The 17,821-nt window shown below is 36.3% G+C and overlaps 1 protein-coding gene across 6 annotated transcripts in view; it reads right to left on the bottom strand.

Annotated features, from left to right (window-relative positions):
• Positions 1–16,328, bottom strand: part of LOC131155755 (ATP-dependent kinase-like protein notR') — a 74,909-nt gene extending 58,581 nt beyond the window's left edge. For 2 of the 6 annotated variants that reach the window (XM_058109135.1, XM_058109138.1), the window contains exons 1-3: positions 16,107–16,328; positions 15,405–15,538; positions 15,226–15,269 (exon numbers count right to left, since the gene is read on the bottom strand). In XM_058109135.1, the coding sequence (XP_057965118.1) occupies positions 15,226–15,269; positions 15,405–15,538; positions 16,107–16,164 (236 nt within the window). In that variant the 5' untranslated portion in view covers positions 16,165–16,328. The remainder of the gene's footprint in view (positions 1–15,225; positions 15,270–15,404; positions 15,539–16,106) is intronic. The other 4 variants (XM_058109134.1, XM_058109137.1, XM_058109136.1 and 1 more) reach the window with 2 other exon arrangements.
• Positions 16,329–17,821: the final 1,493 nt, after the last annotated feature.

Raw genomic sequence — 17,821 nt, 5'->3', positions numbered from 1 at the left:
AGGCCAATACCACCTAAGGTTTCCACAATATCGTTCCTTTCTGAGCGGAACAAACCGTTACAAGTCTCCTTAAGGGTAGAGCCCCCTCTCCAAGTGATACCCCGCGCTTGGTCCAACGATCCAAACAACCTTGAACCGTCAAAAACTACAAGAAGAAGATCAAATATGTGTGTACAAAGAATGCTCTCAGATAGAGCTAGTTAGTACAATATGACATCACTAATATACTTCAATCAAAATATTAAAAGAATGAAGAATGAAGCTCAAGAATTATATCACCAGTATTCTTCTCTTGATAAGAGTCAAGAACTCAGCACTTTTGCTCAGAGAAGAAATCAGTAACTCAGAATAATCTCAGTTGACAGCAATTCAATAGCCAAGAAAGCTTTGAGAGCAAGCGAGCTTTGAGAGATGTTTTTCAATTCTTGATTAAATTTTGATTTCATAAACCATGTATTTATAGGCTTAGTAGAGACAAATTCGTGATGCCCAAGATTACTTGGAGTGTCCCCCAAGTTTTTAGAAAGTTTGGAGCGCAAGTAATTTAAATTTGAAATCAAAACATTTAAAAAATATGGCCGTTATCGAGGTTCGGTCGCCTGAACTATAGGTTCAGTCGCCTGAGCCTTCAACCCACTGTTTTATTTTTTCTGTTGAAAACAGGGTCAGGCGCCTGAAGTACATAAAGCTTCCTAAAACTTAAAAACTCTTTTGATCTTTGAAGTCTTCCTGAATCTTTTTCCCTGAATTTGATCATTCTTTGAGTTGTATTTGCTTTAACTATCTTGAGTCTCCTTGAGCTTCCACTTGATCACTTTGTAAATATAGTATGACTTTAAGCACTTGGTGATCTTTGGTCACTCTTTCTTGATCTTTTTGAACTTGTCATTTTAGAGTTCCTAAAATCTCATCACTTGAACACAAATTAGTTAAACCATCCTTTATTTGTTACCATCAAAACAAGATATGAAAACCTTGTTAGGCCAACAAAGTATCTCCTTGTTATTTTGTTTTTCTGCGTCTCCCCCTGAGTTTAAGTAATCTTTTGTACATGACAGATCAGCAAATGGTGTAATGACAGTGGTGTTGACAGACTCAGTGTATGGCACACGATTCATCAACAGAGAAATCAAAGAACCGATCTTCACTCCAATTCTCCCCCTGAAGAGAGGGCTTTCGGAAGTAAAGAGTTGTTTCAAAGAACGTGACATCAAGGCTAACAAACAATTTTTTAGTGACGGGATCATAACATTTGTAGTTTTTCTGAGTAGGTGAGTAACCAATAAAAACGCACTTAATGGCGCGAGGTTCCAATTTATCCCTATTATGAGCATGAACATGTACAAATGCAATACACCCAAAAAATTTTAAGGAGAGATTGGAGTTGAGCCGAGAGTTGGGAAAACATTCTTGGAATTTTTTGAGAGTGACAAAAGAAAGAACCTGACTAGGCATTCTATTAATAAGATATGTAGTTGTTAACAAAATTCACCAGGAAGAATGTGAAGTTTAAATGGACAGATGAGTGTGAACAGAGCTTTCAAGAGTTAAAGCAGCGACTCATCACTGCACTGATTTTAATGATTCCTTCGGGAGAAGAGGGTTTTGTAATCTACAGTGATGCGTCACACAAAGGACTCGGATGTGTGCTGATGCAGCAGGGGAAAGTTGTAGCTTATGCATCACAACAGCTTAAAAAATATGAAAAGAATTACTCTACCCATGATCTAGAGTTAGCAGCAATGGTTTATGCCTTAAGGACTTAGAGACATTATTTGTATGGGAGTAGGTGTGAGATCTTCAAAGACCACAAAAGTTTGAAATACTTCTTCACACAGAAAGAGTTAAATATAAGGCAGAGGAGGTGGTTAGAGTTAATTAAAGATTATGACTGCACCATCAGTTAGCACCCAGGAAAAGCTAATGTGGTAGTTAATGCCTTGAGTCGGAAATCAGGGGGTTAATCAGTATCAGCAGTGGTGACTCAGCATATGATCCAGATGGATTTGGAAAGACTTGGTGTGAAGTTGGTAGAGGAAAATCACCAAGCCCTCATTGCTAATCTGGTACTTCAGCCCACCTTACAGGAAAAAATTCAAGCTACCCAGATGAAAGATGCGGAATTATTAAAGATTATGGATAAAGTGCAGAATGGTCAGGGAGCAGAGTTTAATATCTCAAAGGATGGAGTTTTGAGGTTCCGTACCAGACTTTGCATACCTGCTAATGCTGAGATCAAAAGAATTATCCTGGAGGAAGCACATCGATCCCTTTATACAGTGCACCCTAGAAGCACTAAGATGTACAGAAATCTACGGGTTTGGTGGGCAATATGAAGAAAGAAATTGCTACATATGTAGAGTAGTATTTGACATGCCAGCAGGTGAAAGCTAAGCATCAGAGACCGGCAAGAACGTTGCAACCACTTCATATTCCCAAATGGAAGTGGAAGCATATCTCTATGGATTTCGTCACAGGATTGCTGTCAGCACTTCATGGACAGGATGCCATCTGAGTAGTCGTAGACCGGTTGATGAAGACTGCCCACTTTCTTCCCATCAAAGTTAGCTACTCCATGAGTAGGTTGGCAGAGCTGTACATACAGGAGATAGTGAGATTGCATGGAGTGCCTCTGTCCATCATCTCTGACCAAGACCCACGGTTTACGTCACAATTTTGGAGGAGTTTGCAGAGGGCTATAGGGTCTTAGCTAACATTTAGTACAGCATTTCACCCTCAGACCGATGGACAGACAAAGAGGACCATACAGATACTGGAGGATATGCTGTGGGCCTGTGTATTGGATTTTGGTGGTAGTTGGATCCGGTACATGTCACTGGTCGAATTTTCTTATAATAACAGCTACCAGGCTAGCATTGGGATGGCACCATATGAAGCATTGTATGGTCGGAGGTACCAATCTCCATTGTACTGGGATGAAATTGGTGAAAGACAGGTTTACAAGCTAGAGTTGGTACAACAGACTTATGATAAAGTCAGGCTTATCAGAGACAGAATCAGAGCAACTCAAAGTCAACAGAAAAGTATGCATTTACTCGTCGGCGAGAGCTAGAGTTTGAAGTAGGGGATCACGTGTTCTTGAGAGTGGCACTAATGAAAGGGATTATGAGATTTGGGGAAAATGATAAGCTAAGCCCTAGGTATATTGGATCATTTGAGATCTTGAGAAGAGTTGGTACAGTTGCCTATAGGTTAGCGTTACCTCCTGCATTGACCAGAATCCATGACGTATTCCACGTAGCTATGTTGAGGAAATACGTCACAGATCCTTCACACGTGATCAGTTATGAATTATTGGAACTCGGAGATACCCTGTCTTACGAGGAAGTGCTAGTTCAGATTTGGACCCAAAGGAACAGGAATTACGCATGAAGAGGATCCCATTGGTAAAAGTACTCTGGCGCAACCACGCAATTGAGGAGGCTTCGTGGGGATTAGAGGAAAAGATGCGTCAGAGATACCTGCACTTGTTCAGTGGGACTTAGAGCTAGACAAGTAAAGGTAGGTAATGATTGTGGCTTTTGTCTTATGTAGTGTAGGATAGTGGATGATAAAAATGTATTTTGGTTTTAGGTTATTAATGGTTTTGGGAGAACTTTTAATTATATGGTTGATTGTAATCTCTCGAGACCCTATTGTAACCACGGCATTCCTCCGCCACAAATGAGGGTTATTAATAAATTTGGGACGGAACCGCTATGTGGGTGGCCACCGGCTATTTCTAGAATCGGATAAACATTCCAGTGGTTCCTAGAGGAAGTTGAGATAAATGTAAGTTAGCAAATTTCAAGGATGAAATTTTTATAAGGAGGGGAGAATGTAGTGATTCCAAAAAAATAAAATTTTAAAAAATTAAAATTAAAATTTAATTAATTAATTAATTATATAATATAACATAATATAATAATATATTAATATAATATAATATAATATAATTATATAATAAAATATATATGTTAATATAAGTAAAAGGAATCCAGGATTTCATTCTAATTGAAATCCCAGAACCCACCCACCCCAGCGCAATTTGCTCTCTCTCTCACCGTCTCTCTGTCTCTCTCTCCACGCTCTCCCTCTCTCCTCGATTTCTTCGGTCAAACGTGCGCCGGTCGAAGAATGGAAAGTACCCTTGGGTTCCAAATTCGACCACCAACATTTTAACCGGAGTGGATTTGTCATAGGCACCACTCCTGGGATATGGTAAGGGGAATTAAATTATGTCAGGAATTTCTGTAAATTAATTGATTAAATTAAAGTATGATATGAAACTATTATATATGATATTCTGAATTATCAGGCATATAAGAAATAATAGTTTTGGAACTATCCTATGTTTTACTAGATAATTATTATTCTATTAAATTTTACTGAAAAACTGTGTGGCATGAGAAAGGATTTTGATTACTGTAAAATGAATATGTGAATATATTAAATGATGAGACGTGATTTTTGCTGAGATAAAAACAAATATGTTGATATGAGATATGTACAAATACGTTTTACACTGACATGATGATATGTGATATATACAGACGCGAATTTCATTGAAATGTTGAAATGTGATATACACAGACATGATGAGATATACACAGACATGATGAAATATGATAAACAGCCATGAGTTATAGACGAGATGTGTTATTTGCACATGGATACTCATAAGCTTAAGCATGTTTATGAAAGATGAAAGCTTTTGGAAATATATTATTACGTATATTGAGTGATGAAAATGAGAACCCGGTTAGTTAATGATATGAGAGCACGGTACCATTGCTAGTGATTAAGTTAGTGCAACCACAGTGCTCAAGGAGCGTGTTGGTAATGGAGGTCAATTGAGCCTGCGAAGAGATGTTGACCGCCCCTAGGTCCGGACTAGGCTGTGGTGGGCCAATCGTACTACAGACGAGGTATTTTGACTTAACCTGGTAGGTCAACCAGGATTAAGTCCAGCCTTTGGGCCGCACAACTCGGTCATGTGGGGTTATTACATAACGGTGATATGAATGGGTTCCTCATTACAGACGTGATACACTCATATAATGGTACTTTGACAAATATGTTATTTAGTACACATAAATGTTTATTGAATATGATTATATTTTCAAAAAAAAAGGGTATGGCTGCAAATGTGTATATATATATATATATGGATATGAGTACATTTACTATGATTTCTCAGTTAAGTTAATATTTATATACGAACCCGATATGATACACTAGAACTCATTTGCCACACACTGATAATAATTTATTCCCACTTACTGAGAGGTGTCTCACTCTATAGATTTTAAACATTTCATGAAATCCGGGACGTCAAGCAGAGCGACCTCCGAGATAGGGGGAGATGTTGTCCCTATGGTGCGGGGCATGTGTGTTTATTTTGGGGAATTAGAAGTATGTTTGTATAATCCTTGGGATATCTGATGGATTAGTTTTGGGGGTTTGTATGTATATTTTTGGAGTTTAGAACTCTGGTATTGTATATAAAGTATAGGTGTATCATGTTTTCCGCTGCACAGTTAGAATGTGAATATGGACAGGTAGATCCTCGGTTCCCCACCTTGGGCTCGGGTTGTGTGGTTTATTATTAATAGGGTATCAAAGGTATATGACTATTTAAAAAAAAAAAACAGGGTGTCACACCATTTCGTGTGACCCATAAATCACTACGAATCATAGTAAAAGGTCTAGATGGTTTGTATGTGGATTTTGGAAAGGAATTACATTGGAATGAAATAAACGTCTTAAGTATTGAAAATTTGGATGACTCATCCTAGAATGCCATAACAAAATTTCACTATCCCAAGAAACAAATGCAAAATCACAAATAGCAGTTTGACATTGTTCACTTATATTCGCCTCCTCAAAGTAGTAGAGTCCCTCACACTCCTTAGCACTGCCAATTGTCTTCCCCGATGATAGGTCCAGGAAAACACAGTGAAAGGAAACGAATTTAGCAGAGCAATTGGAATCTTTTGTCAACTGGCTAATGGATAACAAATTGCAAGACAGCCTATGGACATATAGGACAGATTCTAAAGTTATAGAGTCAGAGATTCGAATACTCCCTTTGCCTACAACAGATGAGAGTGATCCATCTGCAATTTTAACTTTCAAATTTCCAGCACAAGGTGAATAGGATGAGAACAAATGATAGGAATCGGTCATATGATCAAAGGCACCAGAATCAATTATCCATGGTGATTTGTAATGAGAGATGGTATTTAAGGCTGTCAAAAAATTACCTCGGTAGACTAAAGAACCAAAAGGAATACGTGTGGAAGACTGACCCGATGCTTGAATGGTAGAGAACATTTTATAGAGTTGCTCCAACTATTCTGGATTGAATGCGCCACTTGAAGTGGAATTATTATTTTTCTCACCTTGTGGTTTCTCGGTTGGGTTATCATTAGCAGCTTGGTAGGCACAATTTTTGGGATTCTATCTCAGCTTCGAATCTGCAGGCTTCCTATGTATTTCCCAGCAATTATCTTTTGAGTGGCCCAGCTTGCGGCAGTGCTCACACCAGGGTCTTCCTTTCTGCGTTTTTTGGCTTGTCCCAGCAGGAAATCCTCTTGAAATCAGGGCAGACATTTCGGGCCCATTGTTTCCGATTAGAATCGGCTCCTTCAACATCACTTTGTGCCGGTTCTCCTCTCGTCTCACCTCCAAGAAAACTTCCTGAGTTGAAGGCAGAGGACGTCGGCCGAATCCTCCCTCGCACCTCGTCCAAGTCTCGATTGAGTCCGGACAAAAATTCGAAGACTCGTTCATTCTCTAGTCTTTTCTTGTATCAGGCATTGTCTCCAGGGCATTCCCATTCTTCCTCAATGCTCGGGTTGAGCTCTTGCCAGAGATTCGTCATCTCCATATAGTAGTCTGTGACTTCTCTTTCTCCTTACTGCATCTGCCATAGCCGAGTTTTGATCTCAAAAGATTTGAGAATAGCTTTCAACATCTGAGTATGTCTCTCAAACAGCATCCTAGACGTCCTTCGCCAATGGTAGGAATAGATAGGTCTTGCCAATTGAAGGTTTCATGAAGTTCACCAGCCACACAGTCACCATGGAGTTCTCGGACTTCCACTTTTCCATAGTCGCAGCGTCAGTTGAGGCAAGCTTCTTCTTCTCACCAGTAAGGTAGCCTAACTTTCTTTTGCCGTCAATCACGAGTTTGATTGATTGAGCCCATTCACGGAAATTCTTTTCGTTCAGTCTCTCCACCGAGAGTGGGAAAGACGAGCTATCTAGCCCATTCAAATTCAAGGTGGAGGTGGCTTCAGTCTCGCCATTGAGAACTTCAAAGGTGCTCGACCCTCTGCTGTTGACGGCTCCTTCTGCCATCATTAACTAGGATCATAGAAACCCTAGCTCTGATACCATGAAATCAAAATAGGTTTATCATATTTCTTGAATGAAAAATTTGTACAAGCCGACACATTATACTTACAATACAACCGGGTATGCTAAAGATGGAAACAATCTCCTAAAATAATCTCTCAATAATAGACAATTCTCTGCATAAATATCCCCTAAATCACTCCAAGGCAATCGGAATTTCTACAAAGCTAGAGAGGGAGATTAGGGTTTAGGGATAAGAAAGAAAAAGAGAGGAGGGAGCACGGCCACATTCAAAAAAAAAAGGGGGGGGGGGGGGAAGGTTCGGCATAGGAAAAAGAAAATGGAGGGAGTGAGAGAAGAAAGAAATAAGAAGGAGAGAAGGGCTAGGGCTGCACACCAACAAAGTGTATTCAAAGAAGAGAAGAAAGCACACAAAAGAAGAAGATTGCATCTTCAAAAGGTATGAGTCTCCATGCAAAAGTAGTGATTTTTATGTTTAAGTTTTAATTCTTTGTTTTCTTGAAACTTGTTTGGCTTTTGACTTCTTTGTGTGCTCAGATCAAGGAAATAAATTTTCAGTGGCCACGGCTACCCATAGCAGCAATGAGGGGCAGGGGCTGACGGATACTAAGGTTCCTTTCTTCTTCTCTTATTGCAAAGATTATGGTTTTATGGGTTTTTTTGGGGCTGTGGCAGCAGGCATAGCTGCTGCATGGGCTGCAGTGGGGGCTGGCAGAGGCTAAAGGTCCATTCTTTTTCTTTTACTGAAGAAAGTTAGGGTTTTATGGGGCTTTTGGGGGCTGTGGCAGCAAGCGCAGCTGCTGTAAATCGCAACAGGGGCTACTGTAAGGGCTGGCAACAGTAACTAGAAGGTAGCTAGGGTTTCGGCTGTAGGCAGCAACATAAAAAGGCTGCTTGCTTGTGGTTTCTAGGCTTTTGGGGGCTGTGGCAGCAAGCGCAGCTGCTGTAAATCGCAACAAGGGCTACTGTAACGGCTGGCAGCAGTAACTAGAAGGTAGCTAGGGTTCCGGCTGTAGGCAGCAACATAAAAAGGCTGCTTGCTTGTGGTTTTTAGGCTTTCGTTTGGTCTGTGAGCAGCAGCAAGGAGGAGCTGCTTGCTTGTCATTTTTAAGGGCTTCTTTGGGGCCGTAAGCAGCAGCAAAAAGAAGCTGCTGGTTTGTGCCTTTTAGGGTTTTGTTAGGGTTTTTTCAGGGTTGTATAGCAGCAAAAAAGAGCAGCTTTAGGCTTTCTTTTAGGGGCTGCCTTAGGGCTAAAAGCAGCAGCCAAGGGGGTTGCTAGGGTATTGCTTGATGGCTGTTTTGGGTGGCTACAATGGTGCTGCGAGCAGCAGCAACAGCAGGGGCAGCAAGGTGCATAGGTTGGATTTGTTTGGCTAGGGATGCAAGGAGGATGGGGAGCAATGGTTATGGTCTTTCTTTTTTTCCTCCTTTCTAGATTTAAACCACACATGGCTGCAATATTTTTTTATCTTTAATTGATTAAATCAATTTTCCCTTCTTAGCTTTGAATAGACGCATGAAAGAATTTGATTCTTTAGCTTGATCACAATTTTTATGCCCTAGTTGTTTTAATGAACTTCTTTATGCTTTGTGTGCACAAGTTATCCTTCACATGACTTCTCGAATGAATAAAAGGTAGGTGAATAAAGAATGGTTGTAGCTTTTGTGGAATAATATGGGAACCTACATAAATGCAATGAATACCAATTGTTTCATACTTCGTGAAATGTGTCTTTAAAGGCTCTCAGGGGATGGAATGTAATTTGCTTTGTTGATGAGAACTTATGGAAAAAAATTGAAGATTTGTTTCAATAATGAGTTTAAAGTTGTTCTTGCACTGCTATGAAGCTCTAGTGTTCATTAATAATCTTTAGATTGCTTGTGCTTGCTTGTTATTAAGGATCACTTTAAGAGTATATGTTGTCAAGCTCGTTTTAGTGCTAGCACGTTTTTTGTCAGTCTCCAAATTTGTTCTAAGCCTTTCAACCTGGCTAATGATGGGATGGCAAAGGGGGTTTCACCGTATGGTATTCTCCCCTTTCTTAACCCTAGGCAGGGGACAAATGCTATCCATTAAACCCGTATGGATGAACAAAGTCGACGCTTGCACCATGGGATTGAAGCTAGGAATAAATTTGGAATCTTCTTCTTCCAAAGGGAAAATGTTCTTTCTCTCAAAACCCCTTTCAAAATCCTTTCCTTTAAAGGCCGGTGATGAATTTAGAAGTTTTTTTCAAAAACCTTCCTTTTCATCAAAGTTGAAACTTTTCTTTTTCAAAATTTCAAACTCCTTCCCTTAAAGGCTAGTGATGAATTTAGCAGTTCTTTCAAAAGCTTCTCTTTTATTAAAGTTGAAACTTTCCCTTTTCAAAATTTAAAATTATTTCCTTTAATGGCCGGTGATGAATTTAGAAGTATTTTCAAAAACCTTCTGTTTTATCAAATTTGAAACTTTTCCTTTTTCAAAATTTCACAACCTTTCCTTTAATGGTCAGTGATAAATTTAGCAGTTTTTCAAAAGACCTCCCCTTTTTGTCAAAATGAAAACTTTCCTTTTTCAAAATTTCAAATCTTTTTCATAAATGATGATTGCCTTAATTAAGGATACCCAATCCAATCAGAATAATTTACACATCCAAGATTCCCAAGCTTTCGATTAAAGGGTTGACTAAATCTTCGCATTAAAACTCTGATTTTCAATTGTGGATTTTTTAAATCCTCAATCGAGGGTTGACTCTATCTTTCAATTAAAACCCTGATCTCTAGTCAGGGACTTTCAAACTTTCCATCAAGGGTTGACCCCAATTTTGCATTAAAACCCTTATGATCAATCAAGAATTTTCAAAATTCTCCATCATAAGTTGACCTTATCTCAAGCATTAAACCTTGATAGTCAATCTGGGATTCTCAACTCTTCATTAATGATTGATTTATTCCAAATCTTTATTAAAGCTTAGTGTCAATCAAGAAATTCTCTACTCCATCAACATTAATTTCTTTAAAATCAATCATTTACTTAAAATTCGAACCAAAAGCTTCACTCACATCATCCAGTCCTTAATTGAAATTAGACATTTTGATGTTGAATTTTTTAAATCATAATTCCAAATGAAAGAGTCATCTTTGAATTATCAATCAAAACTTTTCCATCTTCTCTTCTATTTTTTAAAATACTTAGGATATTCTAAGGTCAATTCCCCTTTTCAAACAAGAGTAGTTCAGGGCTTTTAACCCTATTGTTTGGACTCTTGGACAGTGATTCTTCTTTGGACGACCCAAAAGGGGATTTTCCTTCCTTCATTTTTATTCCTTTTTATTTCTTAATTAGGACACACTTACACATAGCAGTAATCATTCTTCAAATGGGTGTTGTAGGGTGCTAGACAGCTAATCTCCCTTAGATTGGTTGGTCTACCACCTTCCCTACACAAATGTACTCCCGGACACATTTTCTCTAGACTGTAGACCTTTTTAGGATTTTTTCCTTTTTTTTCCCTATAAAAAAATAATAAAGGTGGCAACTCCACATTTTCAATCTTTGTGATTTCTCGAGTCTATTCTACCCCTATTTAACTATCTTATTTGGAGATCGCCATGCATGTAACATTCCCATCTGTCGACTTATCCTAGACCAGAATCCGACGTTGACAACAACAGAGCACTGTTTTTAGACACCAACCAAGGCTAAAACCCCTCTCTTCCTTGGGCTCACACGCAACCTCCCAAGTAACCAAATGATCCCTCCTCTCACCTATCCTTGATCAAATAAAAATCACCACTTCCCTCTCAAAGGGACATCTAAATAGGCCAAAGGCCAATCTAAGACACCACCCAACTAAGGAAGTAAAATTCAAAATCCTATCTGAGCTAGGATTAGTGGCCCCAACTCCACTCTTCCCCAAATTAATTCTATGATCAGAGATCCTCTCAAAATTTGCAAAATTAGTAAAAAATATTTACAAAAAGATTCATCATCATCTACAAAAATTACAAAGCCATCACAAATGGGAAACAACCACCTCAAGACCTCTCATGACCCCCTCATCCACAACCCTATCTATCATCCTAATCAACACATCCACCACAAAAACAAACAAAAAAAGTGACAAAGATCCCCTTGTCTCACTCCCTTCGAAGACCTAAACCAAGCTTTCAGCTGATAATCATTGAAAAATACACATTAGATAAACACTCTTCCTTCACCCAACTCCAAACCCTTTCCTCCTTAAAACCTTGTCCAAAAACTCCCTACTAACCCAATCATATGCCTTCTTGAATCCAATTTAAACACAACGCCCTTACCCCCCACAAAAGCACTATGGGCAAAAGAAATAGTGCAACTAAGTATAGAATTCAACCTTAGCAATGATATTATAGACACTAGTCACTAAACAAATAGAGTAAAATCCCAACACCGTAGTTGACCTATTCTTCTTAGGCAGTTATTTGATAAAGATAGAATTAACACTTTTTCCCCAATTTTTCATTCCCATGAAACTCATGAAAGACCCTCATTATATCCTCCCTCACTGCATCCACACATTGTTGGAAGAAAACCTATGTTAAGCTCATTTGGACCCGAAGCCTCGTCCCTCTCTAAACTAAACACCACTACCCTAACTTCCTCTTCAAAAGGTCTCTCCAACCAAGTCATTTGAAATTTTGAACTAGAATTGATCATTAGCCCCACAAAATCTTCCTCAATATAAATATTAATAAAAAATTAGTTACTTTTGTAATCACCCTAACGTCACTCACCACCTCCCCATCCCCCAACTCCATTTCTCTGATATCATTACATCTCATTTACCATAAGACACTCTATGAAAAAAAAATTGAATTACAATTGCTCTCCCTCACCCATTTAAATTTAGTTTTATGCCGACAAATCCTGACCTCCTCCAAATACATCCTCTAACTCATTTTGTAAACATATATGCTCGAAATACATCCTCTAACTCATTTTGTAAACATGCATTATCAGCACCCTCCTCTTTTGAAAGACCATCATCTTCCTCTTTTCTATCCAAAACATTCAACTCACTCGAAATACTCTCCTTTGCACTCTAAAATCCCAAGAAAATATAAATTACACTTCTTAGAACATCTTTTACCCCCTTAAGTGTCTTTATCAACTTAAATCCCTCCTTCCTTACTACAAAACAAACGCCCCAAGTTTCCTTAGCAAAGGACAGAAAGAAATGATGATCCATCCAAATGTTCTCAAACCTAAGAGGAATATGGCGTGACTTAAACCTCTCTAGATTCCAACTAAACAAGAAAATGATCAAAAATTGGCCTAGTTAGAACTTCCTGCATAAGATCAGGAAACTAATCCTCCAACTCCTCACTAAATAGATATGTAACTAATCATCCAAGCAGTTTTTTATTTTTATTTTTTTTTTTTTGAATTGTTTGCTTAAGATTTCATAGAATATATAAAAAATTAAATTTAAAAACAAAAACATCACCATGATTCTAGCTCAATTAATTATATAAACCATAAAGTAACAACAATTAATTAATAAATTTATTTATTTTAATCTAAATTAATGTGTTAATTTTTCAAATAATAAATTTGTGATCGTTTGGAACCACTTAAAGAAAAGTACTTTACTTGAAAAAGTTGATAAAGCACTTATCTAAAAGTAGAATGAGATTAATTATTATCAGTACTTTAAAAAAAAACTTTTTCAAAAAATACTTATTTTCCTAAAAAAAAAGTTTGGAAAAGTACTTTTTGAAATAAGTCCTAATTTAAGTGTAAACCAAACACTAATTATTAACATAAGTACTTAATTTTAGGTACTTCTCATAATAAGTGCCTATTTTTTAAGACATTCCAAAAGGGGGCTAAGTTGTTGGACTCTTTGAATAAATAAGTCAATATAAAAAAATTAAAATATAATCGTAAGCCGTACTCAAGTAATGTACACTATCACAAATTTACAGTTTCTAGGGGTGAATGTCAATGACTTGTTCGCACACAAAAAAGGCAGATGGGTATTATTGCTCAGTCATTCAAATAGCTCTCTCTCTCTCTCTCTCTCTGCATAAGTTCAACTGCATCCCCCACCGCAGCAGCAGGAAGCCAGAGCTTTCTTCTCTCACCGAGCAGGCTTAGCAGCCCTCTTTTCTCTTTTCTCACTGTTGTACACTTCACAACAACAGTTTATGGCAGCAGTCTCACATCTACCATCTCTCTATTCTATGGTTCCACCATTCTCTCTCTCTCTCTCCCCCCCCCCCCCCCCCCCCATTTGCAGCAGCAAGAAGCCAGAGCTCTCCTCTCACTGACGCAAACTTCGCAGCAACAACTTTGTGGCAGCAATTTCACATCTATCATCTCTACCCTCTACCATATTCAAGGTTCAAGAACAGCTCAAACTCGAACTTCAACAAATATTTGTTGTTTTTCTTACTATTTGTCTTGAAACTTCTGAATATTTCCGTATGATTTTATTTGAAAATGGTTTTAAAATGTAGGTCACCACTTTTGACGATCTGCAATCCAGATTGCAGTCGCCAGGGTTGATGAGCAACCCAGTTAACATGGTTTAAGATTCCTTCATTCCTCATTTGTGATGTGATACTCATATTTGGAAAGGGAATGGCACTAGAATATTCTCTTCTATGTCTTTTCTTTTTGTATTTATTGTAGAGAATGTGACTTGGAAGGCAAAGGTTCTTTACAAGATTAAGGCATTTCCTGGACTTTAACTCTTAACATTAACAGGATTAATACTGACAACATGTCACATGAAAGGAGATTGAGTCAAGTCATTAGATATCTTTATGACGTTCTTGGCTTCTAAGGAGAAAAATAAGCATCTATTCCTTCATTGCAAGTTTCCTTCCTGGGTGAGGTGCAGATGGCTCCTCAGGCAAAGGATGGTTTTACATATGTGGAATTTTCAGGGTTTAGTAGAAGCAAGAGATAGAAAATTTTACGGAATTGTGCATTGTATGCTATACATTGGAGTTTGGACCTTGTAGATGGAGAGGAGCATGAGGACATTTAAAGATCAAGTTACACCCCTTATTTGTTATGGGAACAAGTAGCCTTTCTTGCTTCCTTTTGTGTGCTAGCTTCTGGGATGTTTTGGGTCGTTTCTTTGACTAATTTACAAAGGGACCAGAGCTGCCTTTTTGTAAGTGTTACCTTTTTTCATTAGTTAGAGGACATCTTGATCTCTAGCTTTTATACATTCGCTATCTTTGTTAATGAATTTCTCATTTTATCTACCAAAATAAAAAAAATATTAAAAAAAAAAAATCCCAGATTCCAAAAACCAATCATGCCCTTAGTGCCCAGTGCAGTATGCAACTTAATATATGCCTTGTGTTTCACTTCACTGACATCTTTTTTTCAAGTTTTCTTTCTAGCATCTTCATATTTTTTTTCAAACTTTTTCCTATTTGTACATTAGTACCATGCCTCATATGTTTTAACTACTTATGGATATCCTCATCCAACCATCAACTCTCTTTACTAAGTATGCCTTTTCCTTATAGATTTACGTAATATTTCTCTTGTTATATTTCTAATATGACCAGCCATTTATTGCATAAACTTTATCCCAAATATTTAGAATTTAATTTTAATTTTTCAATCATTCAAAACTATCAGCCATTTTTTTGCAATATAAACCTGAACTCAACATTTTGCTCAGAATTGACAATTACAGCATCCAGACAACATAATGCAATAACAAACCAAAGTTAAAGCATAAATTCAATTATCAACAATAAAGAAAATATGTTCATCAATAGAGCAAAAAGACGTCCCACAGCACAATGCATTTTATATTTTTTTTCCCCTAATCCTTGAGAAGATTACATACCTGCCCTCTAACCTGGGAACTTCTTTCCTTTGACTGCATAGAACCTAAAATAGCACAAATTAAATCAAAGACATCCTTCAAATCTTGAATAGCCATACAAAAAAGTTAAATTTTCCAAAGATAGAGACACCACAAGATTAAGAGGACAATATATAGAACGCTAGCATTAAAATTTGAACCTGCAAAGAATTTTCCTTCGGAACATAAGATTCAGCTCGACCCAAGAAGGCTTGTGCAGTTCTTTTACATGGGAATGCCAGCACAGAACATTTATGCCACCTAAGTTTCCCTGTCTTCCTATGCAGCAATGTCTCTGCAAAAAATAAGAACATTTATTATATACTGACAAACATTAACATCAAAAGTCCAATAAACCATAGCAAGCCTCAAAACAAGAGATTAATCAAGGGAATTGATTCGATTATACTTATACTTCTTTTCTTTCCTTTTTTTTTTTTTCGCTTGAAATGATTATTTTTGTTTATTAAGATAGTGCAAACACTTACACAAAATGTCCAAAACAATGGACTGTGCAAAGATAATGCTCATGAAGAATTTTAAAAAGTATAGCGAAGATTAAAACCTGAGGTTTAACAAGGAAAAATGTACCAGAATCAAGCTCATTCTATAAGTGAAATTCGCAATTTGCATAGAAAGCAGAAAGCAATGGAAGCCCACCACACTATACGAAGAGGGACAGCAATTGAAGCAAATGATTGCATCAAAAGAATCTACGTTCTATTTAAAGGACCTATTAAACTGAAAATCGAAGTGGTATAGCCTTCATCGTGAGAATCAAACCCAACTCCCCACCCCCGCCCCTGCATCATGAATCATGAATATGAATTGAAACCCAAACACGAAGAGAGAGGAAGAGAGACCTGCTGAGAAAGAATTGCAGTATCGCCTTGAGGTTGTTGAGAACGAAGTGACCTCCATCTAATGTACACAGAGAGAGGAGGGGAGAGGGACGGAGAGAAAAAATGCTACTACCGATGAAGAGCGGGAGAGAAGATGCAGAGATGTGGAGTTTTTTACGAAAATAATTTTTATCTTTTTATTCAAAAAAACACAAATGTTTGCACAATATTTATCAAATGTTTGAAAGCATTAATTTCGAATCTTAGATTTATATTTGAATAAATTTTTATTAATTTTATATTATATCTTATTCAAATTTAATACAATTCAAAATTTAAAATCTCTCCAAACGTTGGGTAAAGAAAAATCAATTTTTCATTCAATAGAAAAAAGACAACTAACTTTTAAAAAATCGATTATACTGAATTACTCATACATGAATTACATGCGTATGATCCAATTTAAAATTGACTTTAGAAAGCTAGTTTATCAATAAATTTTGTGGCCAATTCAAAATTAACTTTCCAAAAAATCAATTTTATTAACAAATTTTCTCCATCTATTATTTTATGCCTATGCATTTTGTAGCTATTTATCTTTCTATAAGTACATATAATTTTATATAAAAGTTGGTTATATATGCATGGTAATAATTGAGAAAGGGGGTTAGTCTAATATGTGTTTAATACATGTTCGACATGAATATGTATTTGATATCTCCTGATAATTTTACGTGCATCTTAGTAAAATGAATTTACAGGAAAGTCGATTATATGGCCAATTTACATGCAAATACAACTCATTTTCTGTCATTGGGGAGGGCACTTGGTCTAATATGTGTTTGATACCTGTTTGGCCTAAATGCCACTGATTTAATCACCCCAATCGATTGTTACTATGTTTAATTCTATCTATTAACACTAGGGGTCGTTTGATTCACAACATTAAAAATATAATCAATGGTATGATATTCTAGGAAATCTCATTCATAAGAATAAGATGTCTACATCATGGAAATATTTTTGTTTGGTTTTCATTGTAAAATTCTTAAGACTGTACAAGGATTTGCATGTCATTGTTTGCAGAGATATTTTAAGAACATGATGTTTATGCCCTTAACATGTGTATAACAAATATATATAAAGAAGAGTTGTATTTTTTAATACAAAAAACCCACTAAGTATATGAATCTAATGAAATCAATCCATATACTAAAATTTTCAATAGCTATAAATTTAATGTTTTTAACACTTAATAATTGGTTAAATGAAATAATTAAGGGTTGCATGGTGTCTAAATGCCAACTATTATATTAAATTTTATAAAATAATAAATATTATTTTTATTTAATAGATTACAAATGCCAATTAAATTGTTAATTGACATAATAATAGCACTTTTAATAAAGATTTTAAATATTTTCTAATTAAAAGATTAATTAATTTTTTCTAATTAATATTTTTAAATTAAACATTTTTAATATTTCTAATAAAAATTAACTAAAATTTATTTTAATTAATATTTTTAATTTCCATTTTAATATTTTATAATAAAAATTTAATTATTTACTAATTAGTAATTAATTAATTTTAATTAAAACTCAATAATTAATATATTCAATTAACATTTAATTTATATATTTTCTAATTAAAATAATTAATATTTATGCTAATTTTTTCCACGTTTAATTTATTAATAATTTGTTATTTTAAATCTAATAGTAGAGTGTGTTTAT

The sequence above is a fragment of the Malania oleifera genome, chromosome 5 (assembly GCF_029873635.1).
Source record: "Malania oleifera isolate guangnan ecotype guangnan chromosome 5, ASM2987363v1, whole genome shotgun sequence".
In the NCBI taxonomy this organism is placed as follows: domain Eukaryota; kingdom Viridiplantae; phylum Streptophyta; class Magnoliopsida; order Santalales; family Ximeniaceae; genus Malania; species Malania oleifera.
The sequence above is the reverse complement of the archived record's forward strand: the minus strand, read 5'-3'. Positions and strand labels throughout refer to the sequence as shown.